Source organism: Fundulus heteroclitus, chromosome 21 (assembly GCF_011125445.2).
Source record: "Fundulus heteroclitus isolate FHET01 chromosome 21, MU-UCD_Fhet_4.1, whole genome shotgun sequence".
NCBI classification, from domain to species: Eukaryota; Metazoa; Chordata; class Actinopteri; order Cyprinodontiformes; family Fundulidae; genus Fundulus; species Fundulus heteroclitus.
The window spans coordinates 14078410-14105602 of NC_046381.1; the positions used below are offsets into that span (position 1 = coordinate 14078410).

The 27193-nt window shown below is 39.7% G+C and overlaps 4 protein-coding genes across 6 annotated transcripts in view; 1 reads left to right on the plus strand and 3 right to left on the minus strand.

Annotated features, from left to right (window-relative positions):
• Positions 1-968: 968 nt before the first annotated feature.
• Positions 969-6160, minus strand: LOC105938412. 2 transcript variants are annotated; one of them, XM_036125832.1, is made up of 8 exons: positions 6117-6160; positions 5754-5862; positions 5450-5597; positions 5219-5332; positions 4950-5094; positions 3026-3174; positions 2802-2941; positions 969-1539 (listed from the first exon to the last, which is right to left on the minus strand). In XM_036125832.1, exons 2-8 carry the CDS (start codon positions 5851-5853, stop codon positions 1388-1390), a joined length of 948 nt encoding a protein of 315 aa, XP_035981725.1. In that variant the 5' UTR covers positions 5854-5862; positions 6117-6160; the 3' UTR covers positions 969-1387. The 2 variants fall into 2 exon arrangements, with proteins under 2 accessions (XP_035981725.1, XP_021163038.2); XM_021307363.2 differs by lacking the exon at positions 6117-6160 and having other exon boundaries at positions 5754-5997.
• A 3198-nt stretch (positions 6161-9358) lies between these two features.
• Positions 9359-13342, minus strand: LOC105938417. Of its 2 annotated transcripts, XR_004927499.1 has the most exons (8): positions 12722-13342; positions 12303-12447; positions 12090-12203; positions 11188-11332; positions 10957-11105; positions 10719-10858; positions 9633-9836; positions 9359-9602 (listed from the first exon to the last, which is right to left on the minus strand). XR_004927499.1 is itself a non-coding variant. In XM_012880144.3 (7 exons), the coding sequence occupies exons 1-7, from the start codon at positions 12819-12821 to the stop codon at positions 9685-9687; spliced, it is 945 nt and encodes a 314-aa protein (XP_012735598.2). In that variant the 5' UTR covers positions 12822-13342; the 3' UTR covers positions 9359-9684. The 2 variants fall into 2 exon arrangements, 1 of the variants encoding a protein (XP_012735598.2); XM_012880144.3 differs by having other exon boundaries at positions 9359-9836.
• Positions 13343-15684: 2342 nt separating this feature from the next.
• On the minus strand, positions 15685-16236 carry LOC105938413 (nanos homolog 2-like). Its single transcript, XM_012880139.3, has one exon. The coding sequence runs from the start codon at positions 16234-16236 to the stop codon at positions 15730-15732; it is 507 nt and encodes a 168-aa protein (XP_012735593.3). The 3' UTR covers positions 15685-15729.
• A 2488-nt stretch (positions 16237-18724) lies between these two features.
• kpna1 (karyopherin alpha 1 (importin alpha 5)) overlaps positions 18725-27193 on the plus strand; it is an 11651-nt gene continuing 3182 nt past the window's right edge. Inside the window, exons 1-13 of the mRNA XM_036124923.1 lie at positions 18725-18847; positions 20773-20906; positions 21724-21837; positions 21947-22046; positions 22283-22377; positions 22851-22982; positions 23143-23231; positions 23322-23421; positions 23587-23750; positions 25947-26025; positions 26116-26241; positions 26326-26453; positions 26818-26993. Coding sequence (XP_035980816.1) covers positions 20781-20906; positions 21724-21837; positions 21947-22046; positions 22283-22377; positions 22851-22982; positions 23143-23231; positions 23322-23421; positions 23587-23750; positions 25947-26025; positions 26116-26241; positions 26326-26453; positions 26818-26993 — 1429 coding nt within the window. The 5' untranslated portion in view covers positions 18725-18847; positions 20773-20780. The remainder of the gene's footprint in view (positions 18848-20772; positions 20907-21723; positions 21838-21946; positions 22047-22282; positions 22378-22850; positions 22983-23142; positions 23232-23321; positions 23422-23586; positions 23751-25946; positions 26026-26115; positions 26242-26325; positions 26454-26817; positions 26994-27193) is intronic.

The following is a 27193-nucleotide window of genomic DNA, read 5'->3' on the forward strand; positions in this document are numbered from 1 at the left end:
TATCCTTTAAAGACCAACAAATTAAAATTCAGCTGTTTGTGAGTGCCATGAAGAGCACCACCAAAGACTTGAAGGCTGGTAGAAATTCACAGTCAGCCTGACACAAAACAATCTCCTTGTCATTGACTTAGGCAGCACAATGCTGGCCTTGAAAGCTCGTTTTATCTCAAAATCTCCTGGATGTTATGCAAACAAGACACTCAACTTTTATTTATCCTAAGATGTGTCTCACCTAAAGGACACTCTCAGGCGTGCCGCAGAAAGGGGAGAAGTTTCTTCCACCTGAAAGTCATACTGGGGAAGCTTGAAACAGCCTAACTATCTCGTTTTAATGAGAAACTTCCTCGTTCTTACAAGATAACTTGTTTTAATGCAATACTGCTCCTAAATTTAACTTAATGTATCACCTCTGGCAGTTAAATGCTTCCGTGGAAAGGTAACGTCAATCCCACTGACATTTCAGCTTATTCTTTTTAAAACCTTTTTTACATGGCCTTAAAATGAGCCCTGGGCCACATTAAATGGCTGCTTAATACACATTCAGGAGGACTCTACTTAACTTTAATTTACTAGTATGACGTGTTTGCAGCCCCTGATCCCTCCCCAGACACAATATCCATTAGAAGATTCGCAACAAAGAAGCGAAAAGTAAGTCAAAATTTCCCAACAGGACAGTTGTTTTCCTCCAATGTCTGTGCAGTTAGCTGTAGGTTGTCAACTCTCCCGTAAATTACGGAATCGTCCTTTATTTGGCTCAATGATTGCAGCATGGGTGATTTTGGTAAGAATTTTTTTCTTAATATTAGATTTTACTCCAACTGAATAATGATGCTCAATTTATTGTTTGGATTTATCGCAATTTTCTGTGTGAGATTATGCTACGCTGTTTTGGTTTTTTTTGGACATAATTTCAAATAAAACAGTGCAGATAATCAACAATCAACTTAGAAGTAATGCGCAAATAATTACATATAATGTAATCTGGGTTTTTTTCTTCACTCTGAGCAAATTATCGTAGTTAAATTTTTATACATCCTAAATGTCTAAAGATGACAAAAACTGGTTTTGAAATGTAGGTTTTTAATTTAATACAAAATAAAAGGCATCAGAGAAAATGTTTTAAATATACAAATGTTTAAAAGATAATGAATTACAACCTATGTCCTGTCTAGACTGATACAGTACAGTGTAGTCACATGTGTTTCCAAGTCTTGTCTAGATTTTAGATTTTTACAACAATAATAGTTTCATACATCAGACAGTCAAGACTGAATAGCAGTAAAATTATACAGAAGTGCATGTTAATGTGCCAGGATGTACACAAAAATATATAGTTTAAATAGAAAAAAAAACAGCTTTATCTGCTTGTTACACTCCACAAGAAATGTCAGCGAAATATCTTTCTCTGCTTCCCAGCAATTTCTGATAATTCCAAGGCTTCGTTATTGCTGTTTTCATAGAGCGGCTGCTTCAAGTGTCTCCAAACCACTAAAACAATCCGGATGGCGAACAGCGCACAGGCTACAGACAGCAGGATGGCTGTAAAAAAGACAATCTGTTAGGCAGAGCTTTTTATACATTTTTATATGCATGGATTTTTGCCCTCAAATGTTAATGATGAACCCAGCAATTCATCTTAGTTTGCAAACAATCGGTGGTGTTCTTGTATGAGAAGTGCCCTGAACATACCACTCCTTCTGCCCCCCCCCCCCCCCCCCCCCGCCAAGTAGAATGCAGGAAATTGCCAGAGGTTCTGGGGTGTGATAAGAATGCAGTCACTTTCAAAAAACTTAGTTTTCCTATTCTCAGCAGCAATTAGAAAACATCATGAGGATGCAACGGACAGATACGTTTCAGCACATTTTATCTGGTGCTTCTGCACTCCACCCACTGAGCTATATTATACACTGGAGTTCTGATTTTTGCCGAAAAACTGAAGTCACTGGCCACCATCTTGCTACTCCCTACTCTCACAGAATCCCATAGGATTTGGTTGCAACAACAAGCAGTTTTCTGGCTGTGTGAAAACGTTTCACAGGTAATTCTACAGTCAGTGGATGTACTAACACTATTAACTACTAGGAAATTAGGTGCTGAAATATTATTCATATTAAATTTATATATATGTATATATAAGTATGTGTATATGTATATATGTATATATATGTATACATATATGTAAATATGTTTTTGTATATTGTTATTTATATATTTATAGATAGAAAAGAGAGATGAGAAGAGAGAGAGAGAGAGAGAGAGAAATTATTAAATGCATAGAATAGAGAGAGATAGAAATTATATATAAATATATATTATATATAGTTATATTATATATATATTATATATTATAATATATATATAATAAATGAATAAAATTGCTAAATATTTCACACATGACTTTCTCAGTACTTGATAAGTTTTTAGAACATAACACTAAAAGTAGATGGCAATTGTGACAATCTTAAAAGTCTTAAGCCCCCCCTGAACATGAGAAAATCCTCGTTATTCAATGCTGTAGCGCTCATATTCCCTAGTTACTGGGGGGAAATAGGGAGTACCAATATGGCGGCTGGTGGCTTCAAAGCGACTCGTTCTAACAGCTGGCGATTAGCACTCCAGTGCATAATATAGCTCAGTGACTCCACCCCATTCCTGCTTCCTCACACCAACCTTAAGCCCATATCAAAAACCACCACTGCAAATAATTAAGTCTTACACCAGATTTGCTTCAAACAACTTTGCTTTACAGACGTTTGTATATTATTTACATATAAAAACGTGGAGTTCCCCCCCTTTCTTACCAATGAAGATGCCATTACGGCTGGGTGAGGAGGCGTCATAATTCTTGTCCAGGTTTCCAGACAGAGCCCAGATTACCACAACGTAGGGAATGAAAATGTACCGCAGATGCGTGTCCAGGACGAAGTTTTCCACAACAAACCTACAAAGGCATTGATTAGGAAGCTCCTGCCAAACTTTTTTCTTCTTAAAATGCCGATTTTTTTTGCAATTAAATCCCACTCACCATGCGAGCAGCACCACAGTCAAAAGAGAATATGAGAGGGTGGCTGAGTCTGCCGAGGACATGTTGGCTTCATATCTCAGCACGATTGTCAGGTTGAGGAGCGTTGCAATGGTTGTCCATGAGGTGTATATCATCACACCATTCAGAACCTGCAGAAGCAGTTTTAACGATCTCAGAAATGTTTGTTTTGACTTTTTTATTATAATTAAATTCTGTAAAATCAAATGAGATTATACCAGAGCCAGCCCAAGCGTGGATGGGGACCTTCAATCATACCATCATTCACCACAGCTCAGCTAATATTATTTATAATAAATGCTGGAATGTTTGAGGATCACAGAAACTTTAGTGTACAATAGATAATAGGCCAATTAAATTAGAAGACAACATAATATGTGAACTGATTGTACAACCAAATCCGTGTTGCTTCCAACTCACGTGTCATACAAAGTACAGCTGAAACCAAATGTTGCGTAGCATGAATGAAAAGATGCACTAAACTTTATTCTCACTGTCTGACATTAAACAGGACTCAAACTTTAGATGATTTTAGAGTCAGTGGGGACTATTATTTCCAACTGGTGAATGCCAGATGGGTTTTTTTTTTTTTCTCCCATTTAAACGCCCTCAACTGATCTCACCTGTGTAATTTGCTTCACCTGCTACTCCTGCCATCTTCTCTCTTAAATATTTTGTCAGCTCAGCCCTATCTAGCTGTCAGGTAATCCCTTATGCAACCCGTTTTTGGTCTCTGTTCAGTCGTGTTCCTGTTCTCCGTGTTATCTGCCGGTCTCTAAGTGAAACTATCTATTTTCAATAAATCACCACCTATTCCACATGCAACTCCCGGATGCTTGGATACTTTGGTCCACTAACAACCACAAACCGAAACATGACATTAGAATGTTCTGTTGCTTTTTCATATTCTGTACTTTACATACACTGAGACTGATATGACTATTAACAGCACATGAGTTAAATGGAGGCTCACCTAAGGAAATTTTTATGGCAACATCGCAAACACGTTGGCTTTTTTTTTTTTGGTGACATCGTGAGGAAATTAAAAGAGACTTGTAAAAGAAGCCTAAAGGTGGCACGTTTGTCTGTTTTTTTTCTTGTCTGTTTCCTGAAGAGATATACATGTTTCTGTAGAAAATATCTGTATCAACCCCAGAGGCAAAGCCAGAGACCATGTGAAGATGCTGGCTGAAGCCAGTAAGAGGGGTTAATTATCCCAGTGAATTGAGCTGCATTTTGACAATGGATGAAAGGCAGCAAGGAAGAAGTTGTACACAGTTGAAAGAAAACCTAAAATATAGATCAAACTCAATACCCTGGCATTAAGGAAATCCTAACGGATCTGAAAAAGGAAAGTTTAAGTCTGATTTAATCTCGTACAGTGAGAGAATTTATTTTGTTCAGAATGTGCAAATGTTTAGTTTCAACATGCATGTGTAAATTCTCAGTTATCTAGTGACCCAGACCAATAGCCTCAGTCGTTAGAGGCAATTGTCCTCTAATGACGGGTGGGTCGTTGATTTGCATCTGACTTGGAATGCGTCTAGGAGGATGGGTCTCCAAGAACAGCAACAAGCAGGTTGCTCAAATGCGAGTGAAGACAAAAAGACTCCTAGATAGTTATTTAAACTGAGCGAAAGTCTGTTTGCCTCCAATTTAAGCCTGATTGCTGCTTTGTTTCAACTGTATATGTTTTATTTAAATGTTATACTTAATTTCAGTGCTCAGATGTCTATGCTAACCTAGCAGAGAAGTAATGTTATTAATCAGAATGCTCTTTTGATCTGAACGATAGTTGTGCGTTTCGCGATTATTTGTAAACCTGATTTTAGTGACGGTTCTAATGGTCTTGGGAGTCCCCTGATGGAGTTATTTCTTGGGCTGGCTCTGAATAACTAGTGCTTACCAACACACGAATGAGCCAAAGATCTTTTTTGCTGTTCTCATTCAGCCAGGGTCCGTAAATGTGAAGCCCGTGACAGATGAAACCAACCATGGAATAGTTTGTGCAGATGATCAGGATGAGGAAAATGAGTGCAGGAATCATCAGCCTTTAAACAGAAAACGCAAACTTAAACACTGAAACTGCTTGCTTTTTTTTTTTTCATAAATTTGCTGTAAAGCATGTCAACATTGAGCTAATATGGGCTTAGTTGTTACAAAATCAGCTCTTACCCTCTGTCCCAAACAAGAAGCCAAGAAATATTAAATCCCTGGTTGAGACACCAGCTGATGAAGAATCCATACGGCAACACTGCAGGGCTGCAGTAGACGTATCCGTAGCCTTTGCTGCGGGACAAAACAAGCGGGAAAGTCTTCCAATCAGTTTACTTCAGCATTGCGGAGCCACTGTTTGAACACATTATTCTATTTTCCAATGCAAAAATGCACACAGAATGTCCCCACTTCGTTCGACAAACACCGGAAACAATGTAGGCGATCATCGCCGCCAGCCAGATGTAGATGACGCTCCAGATGTTGAAGGTCCATCCCGAAGGAGTGAGCTCCGTGTCAAACACAGCCGACACATTGGCTGTAGTTGTTGTGTAGGGACCTGGAAAGGAGAGGAAAAACTGCACCTGCTGATTCAACCTCACGAGAAATGGACGTGCTAAACTGAGATTTGTTTTTGTTTTCCTGCGGGGGGGAAAGTACAAGTCTTCCCGCTACAGTAAAACAAGCTTCACAGAAAAGCTGTGGTTCAACTCACCGACTCCAACCACAGACAGCCCATTGAACACCAGGCTTATTGCGAAGGCAGCAACAGCTACGATTATGGCAGCAAGACGCCCATAGTTGTGCTTTCCCATTGTGGGCTGCTGCATTTATTGACAAACAGAGAGAGAAGAAAGCATTTTTAAGATTCAAGAGTACTATTATTAAAAAAAAAATCTCAAATCTTCCTTTTGAATTTTTGATTATAAGCAAATATTTAAATTTAGGTTCTGAAACGACTATGGTCACGTGTTGCTACCTCACCCAGCATATTGTGCAAGTCAATAAAACGCTGGCAGCGGGACACGAAGCAGAGTCCACATATGTATAGGATACAGGGAGTTAAACTATTACATACCTTGTTTGCTCAGCAAGTCACCGATGTTGAGAGACAGAGTAAACGCGGAGCAGAGTGTGGATCGGCCGCTTATATAGAGGCTTTAAAGTTAGGTAAGATGAACATTTATGACCCACCTGAAGGTCACGTGAAGCTCTTATCTTATATGCACATTCAGCTTGCTACACAAGGTCCAAGTATTAATAGAAGATGTGCACACACACACATACATATAGTCTATATATAGATATTGTACATATCTTCCTTATTAAAATCGTGGTGCTTTTTAATTACTGATCCTGCTTCTTTTTATTTTTTATTCTTAACAGACATAACTAAAAAATTTACAAGCTATGCTTGTAATTTTTTTGTTTATCACATGAAGTCACTCAACAAATAAGTCTGTTCTTCTTATATCAGTCATAGTGTTTGCATTGTTGCTGCACTCACTGCGAGGAATGTTTTGGCCAGTTTCCCTTTAGACAAGGGATAGCTTGATTTTACCGTTTGATATTTCGTGAAACTCAAACACACATTGTCTTTCTCCCAAAACAAAGTAAAATAGCTAACATTATATGACAGAAAACAACAGAGACATTTCTGTTTGAGGTGTTTCTGGTTTTGTTCTGTCTTGTTGCTATAATCCGTACAATGCTTGCTTCTGTTGCTTTTTCTTCATTACATTACAGATGTGAAGGTCACAGCAACTCAGTACAAAGTTGTATCATTTGATAACATTTGTTTCATAAATGCTTCCCTCCGAGTGAAGCTGACTCCAGCAAAGTGATAACACCCCCACCCATATGTGATAATTCATATAACCAGATTACAGAGCAGATAAAAGACACATGGAAGATTTTACGCACGGCGATAGAAAGGATGTACTCCTCTTTTATCGTTGTAATACCAAATTAATACAGAGACGTTCGTGGAATGAAGCTTTTCATTCCTCGGTTATTTAAAAAAAAAAGCCTGATTTTTTTTTTGTTACAAGCTGAGGCTTTTAGAATCCAAAAAAATATTTATTCATCTAATAGATATAGTCATGTAGAAAAATGTGAGCACTCCAATAAATACTCATTTCTATTAAAAGAATATACTCATATATATGTATGACAGGTCTTCCTGGATGCACCCAGTTAGTTGTGACGCAGCGTGAGAGCTCCTTGGCTAATATGAGCCCACAAAGCTTACATCATGGGTTACATCATCTGGGTGGCCGTTTATCTGGATCCTGGATGCTGTATGGGAGAGCTTGGAGGAGCTTGGGTAGAAAGCAGCAGGGAACAACTAGATTTATTAAGTAGTATAGAATGGTGCTTGCCTCCACGCTGAGGTTTCCTGCATGTCCTGCAATCCAGGGATGGTCAGACATTTTGGAGGTCCTACAGATTATCACACAGGTAAAGACTGGGATGCGCACCCACTGAGTTTAGGGTTACCACTAAGTAGTTCATTATTATTACTTAAAACTAGTGGTGGTTCACAGTGGTGGCTGGTAAAAAAAAATCTTGGTGGGGCTGACCAATAGATTCCCCTGCCTAACCCAGTACATTCATTTAAATTAAAAGTCAGGAAATGACTACGATTCCACAATAAGCACTTAATTAATAAAAAAACATTGTTCACAAAGGATTATTTTGGTGTTTTTGTCTTATTAATCCTTTTCACAGACTCATGCCAGAGGGTTTGCATACATTGTACAAGTACATATATTATTACGTCTTGACCTAAATATATATCCTACTTTTTTATTTATATAATGATTTAAGTAGAACAATGACTAGTGCAAAATTAAGTTGTATTTACCGATGATGAAGTGTAGACTGCAAATTCTGTCATGGTATGATGGCTACCACAGTCGATTGGGATTGTCTGCCAGCATCCTTTTAATTCAAATTATCCATTTCTTTTGTCTTTCTTCGTCCTTCCGGTAAACGAAAGAAACGTACATCCGACGATTTGGAATGCCTCTGTGTGCAACCGGGAGAACAAGAAGTCGTAGGCATTGTTTAGATTCCAAAAAAAGTACGCTCTAATTCACCCGTTTTGTCACGGTGGTAAGCGAAAACAGTACTGTTTTTGCCGACCACCGTGACCAGGATGTAGCGCGGATGTAGCTTGTGACGTCACGCGTGAAGTGCACCTATCACTGTGCAGCGAGGGCTACGACTCCAGGAGCCCCAAAGCCATTCATTTTGGCGATGCTGATAGGCCAAATATTTATAAATCTTCCCTCGCAACAGTATACGATTGGTTATTTCGCTACACTTGTAGGGCTCCTTGAGTCACAGCCCCACAAGTGTAGAAGAAGAGAAATGATACGTTTTGTTGGTGGAAATGCACTGTTAAATGAGAGTCAATTGATAGAGTCAATTAGTAGAAGTGTTTTAATAACTCTTATTACATGTAGCCATGAACTATTAAGTAAAAACTGACATTAAAAAAACTTTTAAAATCTATATATATTATGACTTTTCCCCTCCACATCTAGGGAGGGCAGCGCCCGAGCGCCCCCTATGGGCCAGCCGCCACTGGTGGTTCGGGTCCGATACCAGCGTCAAGTACTTGTATTTGTAAAAGCAACTCGATACTCTGAGCCGATACCAATTTTCCTCCTGAGCTGGGCTACGCTGTAACTCAAAGGCAATATACCCCTCTATACCAGGTGGTGGTGCTATACACCAAGATGTTTGCTGACCCTCCAAAAGAAAAAGAAGGAGAGAACATAACTGAATCTGTAACCGAATTTATTATCCTTGATGGTCAGTTTTTTTTCAGTGGTCAGGGATATTGTTAAGTTATTTGTGATCTACAAGTACAAATTTATTAAGTACTCAGTATCGGTACTTGGAATCGGCAAGTTTTAAACTAAAGTACTTGTACTCGGTCTGGAAAAACCTCGTATCGGGACACCCCTACTTAAAACTACTACTAAAAAGTAAAAAAATAAATAAACAAAAGCTTATTAAAAAGTTTTGGTTCCTACAATAAAAATAAAGTAATAAGGTGCTTCTTTACATAGTATTAAAACTTTTGTACTTTAATTATGTATTTCCTGTGTTGTAGCATATTTCTTGTCTTGATTTTGTCTTCTTTAAAGATAATTTTAATTGCTAATTTCCCTGCAGGGATATGTAATACACTCCTGATCTTGACATCGTTGTCATTGTACAAATGAATAATCCAGAATATATATTGAGCAACAAGTATTTATTTTTTTATAATAGAAAAGCAAGATGATCCAAAAAAGTCAAAATTTGATAACAAAAAGCAAACAATACCATGGAAACTTTTAATATGTTTAAAAGGCAAAACATTTCTATAAAAAACAAAAAAACAAACAAACAAACAAACAAACAAAAACGGCACACACGTGTCTTGTCCATCCAGGGACATTGGAGCATGTCGACAACTGTTTATCATGTACGTTCATAGGCTTTATCACGAGTCAGCAGTCTTTCCAGGACAACCTGTTATAAACTTATCAGGACATATAGAAAGGATGTTCAGGAATATCTCACCAGGGTCATAAATTACATCTGTGATAAAAATCAAGGCCTCTCACACACATTCACAACCAAGACGTTCACCTAAACATCTTTTTCTGCTTCTCTGCAATATCCATCGGTGACATGTCATCAGGGTTTACGTCTTTGTAGAGCGGCATTTTGATTTGCCTCCAGGTGAACAGGAGTATCCGTGCGACAAACAGGAAACATGCGATGCCCAGCAGTGCAGCTGTAGCAGAGAAAAGATACCGTTTTTTTTATTACAAATTACATTTAGACAGGTTTTCTTCATTTCACTCAAGACAGGTTAAAGAAAACTAAATATAATCATCTGGGCCATGCTGGGTGTAAAACTATGGAATTAATTTTTTTCCATTATTGTTGCAAGCAAAGAACATGTTTTTTAAATGGAAATTTCCTAAGGCAAACACATAATAAATAAATATATATATATATATATATATATATATATATATATATATATATATATATATATATATATATATATATATATTAATTGCTCAGGGACAGATTTTTAAAGCCCCTTTTTCTGTTAATAACAATTATTTTTCTTGCTTATAAAAAATTAACACACAACATTTATGAATAGAATATCCCATCAAACCGATAAAAAATACATTTTTAATACTGAACTGAGTTCTTAATGAAAAGTGCAACGGTCCATTCTTTGTCAGAGTTGAATGGTGGTTCTATGTTGGTTTGGTTTGTTGTTGATATGTATGATTTTAAATCGTATGGATGTGTTAGCATTTTTGGTGTTGTCTTAGTCAAGCGCTCCTGCCCAAATCATTACCCTGCCACCACTGTGCTTGCTACATGTAATAAATATTTTTGTTCCAGTGCCACCTGCTGACAAATATCATGCACATGTATTATCCGAAAGTGTATTTATAAATTCATGTCTAACTTTCAAGGCAGGGTTGGGATCAGATGATTCGTTTTTTATAACGTACTAAAATCGTAAAACCCTGAAATTTAATATATAATACGTCCTCTCTTTACCACCTCATAAATGCATGTCCTTACGCAAGTAAAACTAAAAGTTATAGGAGTGTTGGTGACGGAGATCTGCACAGATTTTTTTGCGTACCAATGAAGATGTTATTGCGAGTGGGATCGGCAGCGTTGTAGTTTTCCGTGAAGACGCCCGTCAGTGCCCAAATCACCACCGGGTAGATGGTGAGGATGAACCTCACGTGTTTGTCGAGGACAAAGTTTTCCAGGACAAACCTGAGATGACAAACGAGCCAAGACATCATCTCCAGGTTTTGATTTTTCAGTCAAACAAAGCAAAGGATTTAATTTTTTTTGGTCTGATGTGTACATACCACGCAACCACCGCTACAGTCAAAATGGAAAGGGAAATGGTGGCGCCATCTGTATTGGATACGTTGGCGTCGTACACTAGCACGATGGTGAGGTTAACAAGAGATGCTATGGTTGTCCATGTGGCATATATGGCAATCCCATTCTGAATCTGCAATACAGACAGAAGAACCGATTAAGACAAAATCTGAGACCACGGTTGAGAAGGCAAAGAGCTGAGCTGAATAACTAACCAACACACGGTGGAGCCACAGGTCTACTCTGTGGTATTTATTAAGCCAGGCTCCATATTGGCTCAGACCGTAGCAGGAGAAGAATATCACAGCATAGTTCGTCAGTGCGATTAGGATGAGGAAAGCAAGAGCAGCAGGCATGAACCTTTAAAAGAAATCGGCAATCAGAATAAAAACTCTGTACAGTCAAACCAGAGACAACCGCTTTCCCTTTGCTTGTAATTCTACTGTTTCTCTCCTTGACAAAGGTCTGATTTATTAGTGAGCTGCATGCAGACAGCCTGTCCCCTGTTCTACACTTTTAGTCTGCAAACCTGTCGATAAAATAGATGAAACTTTCCCATGACAAATATTTTAGACACCTTTGAGAAAGAGGTTAATCACTAGTGGCATCTGTATGTAACAAAACGTATAGTTTGCAGGGTGGGATGTGACAATGCTAGCGAATAAAAAATAAAATAGCTTCTAGATCTTTATTAGTTATGAGTTTGCAAAGATAATTTTAGCAAAATAAATAAATAATAATAATACAAGCAACAAAAAGAAACTCAGAAGAACCAGACTTTATACATTATAAAATGCGCATGACAAAATGCTTTGTCGACATAATTTTATTGAACTAACAGTTAATAGTGAATGTGGATTATTTGCTGTATATGTTTGAAAACTTATATTTAGAAACTGACTTCTTGCTGATGCAATCTGATCCCCGAATAGCTGAGACATCCTCTGAATCCATTTGATATGCCAGCAAGGCACTGTTATTGTTATTTGGGACACTTTTAATCAAGTACAATAAATATGACATGTAACACCGTCTTAATGTCTGAATAACCTTTTTGAAAAAAAAAAAATACTGAAAATAAATCATATGGATAAAAAAATCAAAGTTGACATCTTACATTCTGTCCCACAGGAACAACCACGAGATGTTTAGGACCAGATTCAAGCACCAGAACGCATAAAAGCCATAAGGTAGAACAGCAGGGCTGCAGTAGACATAACCGTAAGCATTCCTGCAGAGAGCAATCAGAGAGAAATCATCAAGCTCAATACTGCTTTTCAGTGTTTCACTGAAATTAAAAAAACTCAATCTTATTTTTTTTCTTCCTTACTTTCTGAAGATACCAGAAATGGCGTACGCCATCACCAGAGCCAGAAAGATGTAAATGATGGTCCAGATGGTGAAGGTCCAACCTGATGGCGTGATCTGGATGACAAACTGAGCGGAAATATTGCCGGTGTCGTACAAAAATGGGGCTGCGGGGGCGGAATTCAGAAAACAAGGAAAAAAAGACAGAAATGGAAAAAGAAAATCAATTTAGAAATAGAAACACTGAAATTATAACAATTGGAATAGCTTATTCATGCCTTTTTTCAAGATTTGTGTAATACGTTTTCTTTTATATCTTCTTAGAGATAGTATTGATTTTTTTTTAACCATTTTATCAAACAGGAGCTTATTCATGTGTCAATGAATATCTGTGATCCAATTGTTAAGTATCTTAATCTAAATCGCTATAATAAAACTTACAGCTTCCTGCTGCTGCCAGAGCAGAGAACGCCATGGTGATGATGAAGATGATCAGTGCTGCCGCCATGGCGATCAGAAGACCGATGTTGTGTTTTGCCATTCTTGACGCAGCGACTTACCTACGAACACACTACAACTACAAATCAACCCGTCTAGAAAGCAAAGAGAGAAAGGATGTAGATGTGACAGCACTCTGTCAGCGCCAGAAACCTTGGAGTAAAATAGCTACGTGCTCCTGGATGCCTGTTCTCCACAGAGTGGTAAAAAAAACAGGGATGTGCGTTTCATTTAAAAGATCTCGTTGTGTAACAGCAATACTCCTGTGACGTTGACTTCCTGACCTTTCAGCACGTGCACGTTTGAAACTTACAACACCAGAGTCGAGTCACACCTTTATAGATCACAACTTGAATTGATAAAAAAAAAAAAAAAACACAAGCTGCCACCTGAGCTGGCTCCCGTTCAGTAATTCATAAACAGGAAGACTTTGCCCCCTTTACTATGTTGGATAACATAGTATTTATGACTCAAATGATATATTTGTGTAAGTTTTCTTAACCAATCCCTGCATTGCTCTGTTAGGATTGGCCAATGAGGTGTCTCCGTTTTAATGAACCCGAGCTCCAGTTACGAAACGCTGAGCGGAACAAAGGCATCATCGTCCTTCTAAGAAAAGAGCTGACAGTCCGATGAGTGGACGGGCGGAAACCGTCCACTCATCGGACCAAAATTATGTAATAATGTGTTGAATAACTATGTTTTGTGGAATTAATACCCCGAATCATCAGTAAGTTGGTGCTCCTGATAAATAGAATAGCCCCAGCAGTGTCAGAACCCTCATGCTTGAAATACATCTGTAATTTCGTTTTTTTTATTTTACTATATTTTACTCTCTGCTGCTTCATTTGACAAGCGATGAATAGACGTCGCTCCAACAATGCTTCAACGTCGTGTATAAGTCTTAAATCATGAATAGTGTGTGGGGGTTTCCTCTGAGTAACCAGGAAGAGCATACATAACAGTAGAAAGTGACGTCACCCGCAAGTTGACCTTCAAAATAAAATCCTCTCAAGTAACACAATTCTCTTTTTTTTCTTACTGCTATTTGTGACCCAAACGCATATATATATATATATATATATATATATATATATATATATATATATATACATTTATTTATTTGGCTAGTTATGTAGTTGTTCATTTAATCATGTGCAGCTTTGTTTGCATGCATTGAAAATGCACAACACTATTTTAAACTCAATAAGACCTAAAACTTTTTATATTAATAGTAATATCATCTTTATTGTCATTGAAACATACATTTGAACATACATTACAACAAAATTTGTTCTCTGCTTTTAACCCATCACCCTTGGGGAGCAGTGGGCTGCCATGTGCGGCGTCCGGGAAGCGTTCTGGGGTTAAGTGTCTTGCTCAGGGACCCAGAGTGCAGGCGCTGGGGATCGTACCGGGTACTTGCATCCTTCTCTGAGTGTTATCCCAGTGAAGGGGAAATGGAAATGGAATCAAATTGTATTAATAAGATAAGAAATACCATTATTGTCCCACAATGGGGAAATACGGCCATGACTGTGAGAAAAACAAATGATAAACATGGTTATATACTAAATAAGTAAAAAATTAAAAAAAAGCTAAAGTAACATAGAATTAACTTATCATAATGTCAAAAGTAAAAGTAGAAATAAACAAAAAAACAGAGTAAATATTACACAATTGTTGATACTATGGCATATTTAGAAACAAAACATTCAAGTTAAACAGAGGAAATACAGCAACTGTGTGAGAAAAATATGCAATATGCATGACTGTACAAGCAACACCCAGAGTAGAACAAATGTGTGCAAATGGACATCAGCACCTGAGACAGTGTAAATATATCATAATCAGAAAAGAACAAGTGCAACCATTAGCATGTTGTAAACACTTATGCTTTGCTTCCAGGGAGGGCATGTTGCTCCCCAGTCATTCCTCCCCATCCCCGGACATCTCCTTCTGCCTGCTCCATCACGCTGCCACACATGTAGGACCTTGGTGCCTACATGTGTGGCATGTGTTTCATTTATATCATTTCATTTTCATGCCCTGTAGTTCTCTCCATCAGTATTCATTAAGCAGCTACAGTGAGTGCATATTTGTGCGTGTGAAAATATGCGGTGTATATTGCATATTCTAATTTATAATCTATTTATTTATATTTCCTTATTGTATTTTTTAAGATTCAAAATCTATGTATCTGTTTGCTTGTGTACAATGCACCTCGTCTATTATGTTGCCGCCATGCAGCCATTTTTTTGCTGATGTGGCATTAAATCCAAGCTCCTGCAACTCTGTGTTGTCTGGGTTGCTGATAAGGTGTTTATACAACAGGACAGGTTTATAACATTTCGTTATAAAAAAAACAGTTTCAGATTGATCTCTTATGAAACCGCAGTGACACGTTATGAAACTCTAATAGATCATCTATGTATGGCCCCGATCCAACTTTTATAGTGAACGTTTCTTTTATCTAATGAATGAATCACGAATGAGTGAACCAATTTACTCAACCAAATACAATGTTACAAAAAAATAAGCACTTTTATCTAATGAATGAATCACGAATGAGTGAACCAATTTACTCAACCAAATACAATGTTACAAAAATATAAGCACTTTTATCTAATGAATGAATCACGAATGAGTGAACCAATTAACTCAACCAAATACAATGTTACAAAAAAATAAGCACACAGGGACAGACTTCTGATACTTTTATACACAAAGAGCACTCGGAGAACTTCAACTTTGGGAAACTGTTTATTTTGTTTTGGTGACTCCTTTAGAAACAACTGATTTTTTGTCACTGTAAACAAACAAACACAAAATAAACCACTCCCCCTCCCCCCCCAGGCTTTCAGACTTAAAACATGTCTTTAACATCTTTTTTATATATAAAAAAACCCATAACTGTTCCAGTAAAGCTCATCGGAGTCCATCATCATCAATCACCAGAACTTGAACTCCGGTACCCGCGTCGCCGGCTCCTGCAGCTTCCCCTTCGGACAGTACCTGCGTGTGTGAGCGCGGTCCCCGCTGGCCCCGCAGATGGGGCAGGTGTAGCTCCGCAGGATGGGGCACGTCACCCTACCGTCGTCCGATCTGAGTTGGTGGGACCGGTACACCCTCGGAGACTCCCCGTTCTGCCGGCACAAGAGGCAGATGTGCGTGGTGACCTCGCCGCCGCCGCCGCCGCCGCCGCCGCCGCCGCATCTGATGTCCGACAGACTGTGGGTCCATCTGGTCTCTGATGGGCATCTGGTCTCTGATGGGCATCTGGTCTCCGATGGGCTCGTCCCTGTGTTCCCAGCGAGTGACGCCTGGGTGTGGGGCGTCTGCTGGACGGGCGTCCTCTCGCTGGGACCCTCCGTGTCTTGGAGCTCCACGGTGCGCCGGTCGCCCTGCACGAGCCTGCCCAGGTTCAGGTAGTCGTGCCACATATCGAAGCTGGTCATTTTTTTTTTTTTTTTTTTTTTTTTTTTTTTTAAATCTGATGGATTAAGCGGATCAAAAGATGGATGGATGGAAGTTTGAGTTAGATGGCACCGGGGCATTTTTATAGACGCCTGAAAAAGTCATGCTGCAACAATGTTTCCTGCGATGGAGGGCAGGTGTTTATTTACGCTGCTACAGAAAAGTTTGGTCTAAAACTCATTAGGGAATCCATATTTTTAGGGTTCCTAAAATATTATCAACAGCATGTTTAATTCACTTTATATATATATATATATATATTTTTACGAGGCTCTTAATCCAAAACAATTGATTAAATCACATATCAATTGTTCTTTCCGAACTTTGTAGACTGCACCTGTTTTTGGCAGTAGTTCAAACGCAGGTCATCAGCGCGCCTGCCCACGTGGCTGTCGCGTTTGACAGCTGGCAGGATGACTGACGCCAGGGACGCCTGCACCTGTATGCACTGTGCGTACCTTTGGATATATTTTTCCATTTTAACTTTTGACTTTTATTAATTTTTCTCCCTATATTAATATCACGATTTGGAATAAAATAAATGTTCTTTTTTGTCAAAGCGCTCAGTAGGTACATAGGTGTGCGTCTGTGCGGTTGGGCGTCCTACATCTAAATTTTACTGGTTAGATGACTTTTGTTTATTTAGTGGCTGCTGCCTTTTCCACGAGCTAAATGTGACTCTCCTGTGAAGCCAGCTAAAATTAATAAGCGGACTTTTAAACAGTTAAATCTGGAAGGAACCTTTGCTAAAAACAGTCGAATAGAAGCGATCGCTTCACCTGCTCTTCCTCTGGATGTCATAGACACAACACCTGAGCCTGTGAATCCCAGTCCTCCTCCTTCCATGGATGACATGGACAAGGCTGCTCTGTCTTCACATCCGCAGCCACAATGAGCCCAGCCAGCAGCATACAGCCACAGGTTTCTGACTTTACGCATATTAAGGATATTGAATCTATTCCTTTCCTTTCTTTTCTTGATCATCATCTTGTCACAGACGTGAGAGACAGAGTGTGTTTCGCACTCCCACGACTGAAAACTGAAGTCAAGCCAGCCCTCACTGGGTTTCTGTAGGTCACACATACACCAAGAGATATGGTAACAGAGCTGGCTTGGACCTATTATTATTATTATTGTTGGTGTTGTTGTTGGTAGTGGTTGTTCTTGGTGTTATTATTATTATTATTATTATTATTATTATTATTATTATTATTATTATTAGTAGTAGTAGTAGTAGTAGTAGTAGTAGTAGTAGTAGTAGTAGTATTAGTGTTGTTTTATCGATATAAACATTATAGCAAAGCATGATATATTTCAAATTATTTAAATGGAGTAAATACTTATATTTTTTCATACTATGTATATTTCATATTCATCTGTTTTTTATGTTTATATTTTATCTTTGCATGTTTTGTGCTTATCAGATATAACAACAAGGCTACTCTAAATGAGTTCTTATTTGGGCAATACTATAAAATATTCCAGTGGGGCCAAAGCACAATGTGGAGAAAGGGCTTTTACTGTTATATTCACTGTTATCAAGGGAATATTTCTCATCATGCTTGGAATAATCTCAAATTCTGATTAATGATGTCTGAAAACCCTGAAAACTGCTTGTTGTTGGGAATGTTATTATAGTTGTTATCCCCACTGTTGGTTCGTTGAGAGACTCAATGAATGCCCATAAATTCAGAAATATGATTAAATGCTTAATTTTTGTGCAGTTTATTGATAAAACTCACACTTGTCTATGTTATGTGATGTACTGATGAAGCCTATTTCGAATTTGCATGTTTTTGAAGAGCAGTATTTGTGTTTAACAGGCTATGGTTGGTGTGATTTGCGGTCACAGCCTTAGCATTAGCCACACCTAAATACAAAAAACAAAACAACAACAAAAAAAAAACTGTAAGTAGTGTAATTTCTATTGTTGGCACAATAGCGCCACAATATAATGGGATAATAATTTAAGTTCACATCGCACACCCCTTAAGGAGGACAACCATTTTTGGGGTTAGAGTTGAGGCCAAGGTGTAATCTTAGGGATAAACACAAATAGTGTTGCAAAAAAAATGAAAGTCACTACAATGGTATATATAGGCCATACAACTTTGTGCCTCTGTGTCTCTGTTGTTGTTTCCTGTTAGTTTCGTTTTTCAGTTTGTGTTGTGTCTGTGTGGCTGCCCAGGTGGTCCATGTCATTCATCAAAAAGAAACATCAAAATGCTGTAACATTAAAGAGTCACGTCACAGTCAGGCAAACCTAAGCTGTCACAGGTGGGCTCATATACGCTTGAAGTTGAAAGCGTGCCTTAAAGCGCCTGAACAGCCTCCTCACCCGCGACAGATTAAAAGAACAAGGTTACCAAGCTCTGAGACCACCAGAAACATTTATGACACGTATTTAGCTCAGCAGTCTGGCCGCAGAGGTGCGCGGCCTCTTTGTTTACAAATTAAAAGCGCCGTGTTGGCGCGGCGGAGCCGCTCTGCGTAGGTGCCTGTGTATCGCGCATGCGCACCGACTGACATACCGGCGACGGCTGTTCAACGGTGGCCTAACGAATACAGGGGATTACGAGCCCGATCTGACAGGTCAGAACCGGGGAAATCTCTCTATTTTGAGCTTTGTTGTGGTTCCCACAGAGTGTTTGGGGGAAGGTGTAATAGTTCCGGTCAGGAGCGTTTGGGAACATTAGCTTGTCCGGTGTGCTGAGATGGGTTTTCGCGTTGAGCTAACGTCCAGTTAGCCGCAGCTCGGCTGTTAGCTTCGGGTGATGAATGCGGCCAACGCTGGCTGTGACATAACCAACCTGACCGAGTGGGGCCATTATTCGACCTCCAGGCCGGGCTTTTTCACCCGTGTAAATGTCTGAAAGACAGACTTTCACCGGCGAGTTAAGCTTGAGCTAGCCGGTAGCTGGGCTGTGCAGACCCACTGAAAGCTAACCCTGTGCTAGCAGCGTATCTGGAAATGTCAGTGGTTGGGCAATATTTGTTTAGGGGAATGATCTACTTTAGTGGCTGCTTTAAGATCAAAAGCTGCTGAGGCTGCAGTGTTGGTCGGGATTCCTCTGCTGGGGCTGACAGCTGTCACAGCAGCCCACCTCGGGGGGTGGGAAGCATATAAATACTGCGATGCAGGCATGTATTTATGAAGGGGGTCTGTTACATCTCTACAGATACACAAAAGGCTCTAAATCAAATTACACTGACCTGTAAAGCTTTTTATCGCCAAGCATGCTTGCACAAGCTAGGTATTAGCCTTCAACAGTGCAGCCATGTAACTCCATACAGTTAAACAGCGGTAGAAAGCCAGGAGCTAATGGTGTTTAGCAGTGGAGAGGCTGCTGGGGAGGACAAGGAAGAGCTGTACATAGTCCCAGCTGTGTTGTAAGAGATTGTTTGGATGCAATTAAGCTCCAAGTTATTTTTTGCCCCTGGAAGATTTAGTGTTAAAGTTAAAGCTTTAGAGTGTCCCGGCCAGAACCTTGGAGGAATCTGTCTGTACCGTAAGCTTAGGATTAGGGTGATGTTTGAAGACTTGGAGCTGGCCCCCCCAAAAGCTGAAGGGTTCAACAGACTTGTGAGGAAAGGCTAAATGATTCTCACTAATGCTAATAAAGGCTTTTCCATTTAAGGGTATAACACATTTTCAACGTGCCATTTTTTTTTTTATTGTCAAAATGTTCAAATCAAAAGTCTCAAAATGATACTCCTTCAACGCTTGGTTTATTATCGTTTTAGGAGGCGGCTGAGTCATTTCAGACTAAATGCAAAAGTCTTGGTTACATGAAGGTACCGTTTTTAAATCTTAATCCTCCAGGGGATGAATGAATCATTTCGAGCCCAACTCTGTGTTCAGTTGACTTGAATGTGAGCAGTCGTGCTAAAATCAATGTGCTGCAATATATACGACTTACAATGTTGAATGCTGAGTACCAAAAAAAACAAAACTAAAAAAAAAAACAAACACCGGTTGTCATATGTGCAGGGTTTCTTCGGGTTTTGAGTTTGCACATTTTGTAACCACACGTTGCCGTTTCGTCTCTTCTGTCGAAGTGTTGTACTGTCAAGGAACCATTTTGCAACAATGTGCTTAAACCTTATCTGTTTAGATTTCTCTGCAGGGAGCCAAAGTATTTTTGATCAGACAAAAGATGATAAAAATGCACAAAAATCAGATATAACTCGCTTTTGTGTGTGTTATTTTTTCCATCTCTGTTCTAAATCCTGTTTGGGCCGGATGACTGTTATGAAATAAGCAAGCCCCTGCCAGTAGATATTAATATTCAATAATGCGTCCTTAAAGTATACTGTGTATAGGAAACAGGAGACAACTCTTGGTGGTCAAATCCGTTAAATAAGCCCTCAGTGGCTGGAAACCGACGCACGTTTTGGTACGAAGCGGTACGCGGCAGCCAGGTCACGCGTGGATTGGAGTGTTGAACCGCGGCAAAAAAGGGCACATAAAGGCCGATCTGAGCTCGTGCTAATGACAGAAACTTGTGTTTTGTCAGGCTGCACCATGAGTCAGGGTAAGGACAATGCAAGACTCAAGAGCTACAAGAACAAGTCTCTCAACACAGACGAGATGAGGAGGAGGAGGGAAGAGGAAGGCCTGCAGCTCCGCAAGCAGAAGAAGGATGAACAAGTAAGTCGCCTGTCGTGCACCGTCAACCTGGTCTAGCACAGCTGAGAGACGCTGCTTCGCCTAACGTGGTCGTACCTGATGAACTGTTTCTCATCGCAACCACAGACTTCAATGTGTTTAAGGGGATTTGATGTGATGGAAACTGCAAAATATATCGCACAATATCACTGTATCACAATAGAAGGGGACTGAGACAATGCAATATTATATTGGATATTATATTTCAGGAAAGGACTTTTACTCTCTCTTATGTATGTATTTAGTGGTTAAGACACTAAAACTCAGAGTGTGGTTGGATATTGTGCGATGTCAAAGAAAAAGGTCTGGGAAATGTTTAAACGGTAATGATGTTTTCATCACATTTTTCATCCATCATTTAACGGCAAAACTATTTTCCTTACCTGGTAGGCTTTGTGAGAGCCCAACACAAGAGAGGCAAAATGAAACAGAAACCATGCCTGGATTTGAAAAATGTTTTCCACACAAACTACGTTCTATATTTCTGTTCAGCATTCTTTCCTCGGATACCCCTGAATTAAATCCAGTGCGATCAGTTGTCATCAGAAATCACCAAACTATTTAACACCTTTGTGTAAATGGATTTAGAATAAAACCCTTGAGGCTTTTTTAGCCTCCGAGTTTTGTTGGAGAACATTAGTGAACAAAGCAGAAGTTTTTAAAATTGTCGTCCTGCTAGAAAACAATGTTCCGAGCTCAAGACGGAGCAGTATGAATCTTCTAACTTATGCCCCTCATGTTCATGTAACCTCAAGGTAAATTATAGAAAAAAAATCTACATTTCTAATTTGTGTTCCAGCTTTTTAAAAGGAGAAATGTTGCCACCGTGGAGGATGATGGCACCCTGGATGAGGATGGAATGGCGGACAGTGGTTACCTGGAATCGCAGGCGAACAACCTGGACCCTCACATGGTGGGTAAACATTTATACAATTATCCTGCTCCTCCATAAATGTAAAAAAAAAAAAAAAAAAAATGCAAGAAACTTGGATGAAATCAGATGCAAACAAATTGTTTTTCAGGGTGGGGTCATCTCTGAAGACATGATTCAGATGATCTTCTCCAGTTCTCCAGAGCAGCAGCTAATAGGCACCCAGCGCTTTAGGAAACTTCTTTCTAAAGGTACAGCCGCTAAAAAAAACAAAGCTGGAAGTTTTTCTCATGAATGCATCGCTCTTTGTGGTCGTGGCAGCTTTTATTCTCAAGAGCACAAAGTTGGCTCTGCTTCTCTTGGAGAATTACCGTGTTGTGTCTTTACAGCGATCTGAACCCATGACATGTAGATGTTGTCTGACATGTACATTAGACAAAGAAAGCTAATGGTAACATTTAATTTAGACTGTATGTGTCTCCCACAGAACCGAACCCACCCATTGATGAAGTGATTGCTACTTCAGGGGTGGTGGAGCGTTTTGTTGAATTTCTGAAGAGGAGAGAAAACTGCACATTGCAGGTACGTTTGCCCGTCGTTCAGCTCAAATGGTGCAAGTGTGGAAAATGAGCTAAAGATGCTGCTACAGGGTTCCTATGCATTATGGAAAAATCTAGAATTGAAGTGTTTCCCATGTCTTGATGAGTATGGAGAGAAAAAAAATTGAAAAGGTTTGCATTTCCAGACTTTATTTCTAAATTGATAAAAGTTCTGTCCATCCATCAATTTATCATCCCTACCTTCCTTTCCTTCTTCCTAAGATCCTTCCTGCATTATTTTCTGTGTTTTTAATTAAAATGTTACTACTGTAGAAATATCTGCCATACGTTAATTGTGAATGTTTTGCGTTTAAACTTAAAAATAACGAGATTGAGAAAAGTCCTGGATTGTGTAGGAACCTCGCTTCCCGTGTGTTTTCCCTCTGGTCCCGTCTAAACGGCTTACAAAAACCCACCGTGGCCTGCCATTTTTCACGTTTTCTGTTTTTGTCGTAGTTCGAGGCAGCATGGGTCCTGACCAACATTGCTTCAGGTACATCCCATCAAACGCGGGTTGTTATCCAGGCCGGGGCCGTTCCCATATTCATAGAGATGCTCTGCTCGGACTTTGAGGACGTCCAGGAACAGGTCAGAAAGAGCTCCTGACATTTCTTATTACCGCCGGCTTCTCTCTGGTATTTCTTCTTCTTCAGATGAATGTTTCCATTAAGCTGTCAGAAATCTACTTCCAAAATGTAATTTCTATTTGGTTTACCATCTAACTCGATTCACTGCTTTCCCCCCTCAGGCAGTATGGGCCTTGGGCAACATCGCAGGCGACAGCACAGAATGCAGAGACTTTGTTATAGACTGTAACATTCTGCCTTCTCTGCTGCAGTAAGTAGCTCCTCGGTGTTACATGTTCATCTCTTAAATTAAAATTAAACAGCGACTTCACCAGTTTGGTCTTTGAAATGCCGCTCGCAGACTATTGGCCAAGCAGAACCGTCTAACGATGATGAGGAACGCGGTGTGGGCGCTCTCAAACCTGTGCAGAGGAAAGAACCCACCCCCAGACTTCGCTAAGGTAATTTGCCAGGGTAAACCCGTCACTATGGCAACTGCCCACATCTCTTTTTTAGCTGAGGTGCAGCGATGCTCGCCTCTCAAGGTCACGTGCTTTGTTGCCTCTCGTATCCCAAAGGCAAAAAGTGTTCTTCTAGCTGAAGGTAAAGCCCGTGTTTCCTCGCAGGTGTCCCCGTGTCTCAGCGTGCTTTCCTGGCTGCTGTTTGTCAACGACACCGACATCCTAGCTGACGCATGCTGGGCGCTGTCCTACCTTTCTGATGGGCCCAACGACAAGATCCAGGCTGTTATCGACTCAGGAGTCTGTCGGAGGCTGGTCGAACTGCTGATGTAAGTCGTTCAGGGTTTCCTCTAGGTGGTGGTGCTTCTTTTTTTTTTTTTTGGGGTGTGGGGGGGTGATGATGTCGTAATCTAGTATGCATATTCTATTTAATACACTGTGCAATAATCCTGAAAGAAGTGACTTCTGCTGCTACTTCACCCGAATATATTTCAATACACATGCGTATAAGCCACAGTGTATGTACAGAAGACATCCTCTGCCTTATTTCTTTCAGTATTTCTTTATTTTCTTTTACTTATCTACTCCTTTTGATCCATGGTATAACGAGGACACACTGTGTATATATATATATATATGATGCACCTCGTCCTACTTGACTCCTTCTTCCTATGATTACTGATTACTGAGCCGATGTGACATGTGAATTTCTCCAATGTGAGATCAATAAAACATATCTTATCTTATTTGTTCATACATTTGTGACCCAGGCTGTAGGAGAGCTTTTGCCATGACAAAAAAAATTATTAAAATAGTGATTCAATGTTTGGAACTAAAAATTACCTTTTAATAAAACGATTCTTGAATTTTATTACGATGCCTGAATTCGCAGTATATAAAACAAACTGTACCAAAAAGACAGCCGCACAAAGTGAACGAGGTGAATAAGTTATTTAATCAAATTCAGGGAATTTTTTTTTTAGGGGCTAAGCTAACGCTTAAAGCCACGGGAGTGTTTTTAAACCGGAATCTTATGGTTGACGCGCGTATTTGCCGGGTTGAGATGGTAAACAGGGAATGTCCAGATGCTGTTCTTGCAGTTAAAAGCCGGTTTATTCCCACTTTTGCTTGCTTATAAAACAAAAGTTCATACAAACGGCCAGCTGTGTGGTGACAGCGTTTCCCGGCCAAGCGGTCAAAACCGATTTGCCTTTTCCGGTGAAACACACACCTATACACACATCATTTCCTGTCTTATATAGACTTTACACATATTGGCTTCTACAATTTTAGTGCAACGGTTTCAGAGACAAAATAGACTACTTTAAAAATTAGATTCATGTGACGAGGCAAAGGTTGTTGTGTGTCTCTGAGACGGCGCTGAGGGAAGTGGAAACTCCTGTGGCAGCTCTTTCTGCTGCCTCAGTATAGACTCCAGAACGGCTGGTGCTTTCGGTAAAGTCGCCCTTACAACAACAAAAAAGTCGTTAAAAGTCGTTGTTGCCAGTCGCTTTTTGGAAGACGCTCAGTGGGCAACACCGGACTGCGTGGTACTAGCCAGGCAGGAAGCAGCAGGCCATGTTGGTTTTTCAAAATAAGGCAAATCTTGACGTCTCATGATATTTAAATTTCTTTCAAACTCTTAATTATGGTTACTATATATATATATATATATATATATATATATATATATATATATATATATATATATATATATATATATATATATATATATATATATATATATATATATATATATATATAGTTAGTGTTACAGAGTTTTGGAAGATTCACAAGGCCATGAACTATATCTCTCTAATCAGAGCTTCCAGAACTACCACACAGACGTATACAGGCATTGTGTTAACGTTGTGTCAAGCCACCTTTAAACCAGGTAAAATGTCTCACCTGGATGTGGAGAAAAAGTTCTGGACTGTTGCTTGGTGGTCCACGGTCCTCTGTTCAGACCCAAAGTCAATTCAGCATTGCATTTCCTAATCAAGGTCATAGAGTTCTGAAAGAAGAGTAGAGAGGCAAGAACTTCAAGTTTCTTGAGTTTCTCTATTAGGTTTCCTCAGTTGGTGATGATTTTGGGAGCAAATTTATCCCAGAGGCTCTGGTCCAAAGTCAGTACTTCCATCCACCAAGATGGTTTAGAGCATTTCATGCTTCCTTACATTTCACGCTTTATGAAAATGCCGTTTTAAATTTGCCAGCAGGACTTGGCATCTGCTCACGCTGCCTGCTTTAATCACCAGTATCGCTGTGCTTGATGGACCAGCAAGCTTCTCTAACCTGAACCCCGTAGAGAAACATTCCTGAGAGGAAGACGAAACCCGAGATTCAACAATGCAGACGAGCTAAAAGCCACTAATGAAGCAACCTGAGCGTCCTGGAACCACAATTACTGAGATACACCTTTTAACGATATCAGGATTTATGGAAGATGTACCGCTTTGTTTCTGTGAATTCACCAAAAAAATAAAATAAAAATGATGACATGCTGCTATTCTGCTATCCTTCAGGCACTCTGATTATAAGGTGGTTTCTCCTGCACTGAGAGCCGTGGGAAACATAGTCACTGGAGACGATCTGCAGACACAGGTGACGGCGGCGTCCGCTCCGTCTGAGCGTTGATGTCTGTGCTGGAGAAATGTGAGCGTTCTGACGGCGTGTAATTTCCACCACTTTCAGGTGATTCTGAACTGTTCAGCGCTGCAGTCCTTACTTCACCTTCTGAGCAGCCCCAAGGAGTCTATTAAGAAGGAAGCGTGCTGGACGATCTCCAACATCACCGCAGGGAACCGAGCACAAATACAGGTGAGATTACTTTATACGTTTTTAATTTAAAGTTTAAAATGTCTACTTTCAGAAGCCCTGACACGTTATCTCTCTCGTCCACAGATGGTGATGGATGCAGAGCTGATGCCGCCTCTCATCAGTATTCTGCAAGTAGCAGAGTTTCGCACAAGGAAGGAGGCAGCGTGGGCTATTACCAACGCCACCTCTGGGGGCTCTGGAGAGCAGATAAGGTGAGACCAAAGCACCTTTAAACAAAAAAAACAAACATTACATCTTAAATTTTGTTTATTCTCACATAGGTTTGTGACATAGAGGTTTCCTTTAAACCCTCAGACTTCATACTTTATTTATTAAAAATCCATTAAAGCTTTAGAGCCACATATAGCATACAGCAAATACTAGTAAATAAACTATTTGTCTGTATATTTCTTAATATCTTGAATTAGATTTAGATCTAAATTTAGATTTAGTTTCAAAAGACGCCATGTACGCTTAAAGTTTATATGTTTTAAATGTTTTAGACGGAGGCTTTGCATCCCTATTATTTTGGTTAAGAGTCTCATTTTTGTTCTGTGCTTGTACCGCCCTCTGCAGGCATCTAGTGGAACTTGGCTGTATAAAACCTCTGTGCGACTTGCTCACGTTGATGGACTCCAAAATAGTCCAAGTGGCTCTAAATGGTCTAGAGAACATCCTGCGACTGGGAGAGCTGGAGGCCAAGAGGGGAGGAGGCATTAACCCATACTGTGCTCTCATCGAAGAGGCCTACGGTGAGACGGTCCCTACGTCACGTTTCATTCTCTACGCTTTTGTTGAAAAGAAAGTCCCTGGTTGTGTCTGTTATCGTGATGGAGTGAAATTAGCATTTACATTCGTGTCTAATGTGCTGAAACGGTTTATTTCTAATGACGGGCCTTACTCACTCAACATGTTATCAACTAATTGGTTTGAGAAGGTTAACTTGGCTCCA

Coding starts and splice junctions, on each gene's coding strand:
- LOC105938412 (XM_021307363.2), bottom strand. CDS start 5,868: ATGCAGCAGCCCACAATGGGAAAGCACAACTATGGGCGTCTTGCTGCC. Junction 2,942..3,025: donor ACTGTGGTGCTGCTCGCATG/GTGAGTGGGATT, acceptor ATGCCTTTGTAG/GTTTGTTGTGGAAAACTTCG. Junction 1,540..2,801: donor CCGTAATGGCATCTTCATTG/GTAAGAAAGGGG, acceptor TCTTTTTTACAG/CCATCCTGCTGTCTGTAGCC.
- LOC105938417 (XM_012880144.3), bottom strand. CDS start 12,821: ATGGCAAAACACAACATCGGTCTTCTGATCGCCATGGCGGCAGCACTG. Junction 12,204..12,302: donor ATTTCTGGTATCTTCAGAAA/GTAAGGAAGAAA, acceptor TGCTCTCTGCAG/GAATGCTTACGGTTATGTCT. Junction 10,859..10,956: donor ACTGTAGCGGTGGTTGCGTG/GTATGTACACAT, acceptor TTGTCATCTCAG/GTTTGTCCTGGAAAACTTTG.
- LOC105938413 (XM_012880139.3), bottom strand. CDS start 16,236: ATGACCAGCTTCGATATGTGGCACGACTACCTGAACCTGGGCAGGCTC.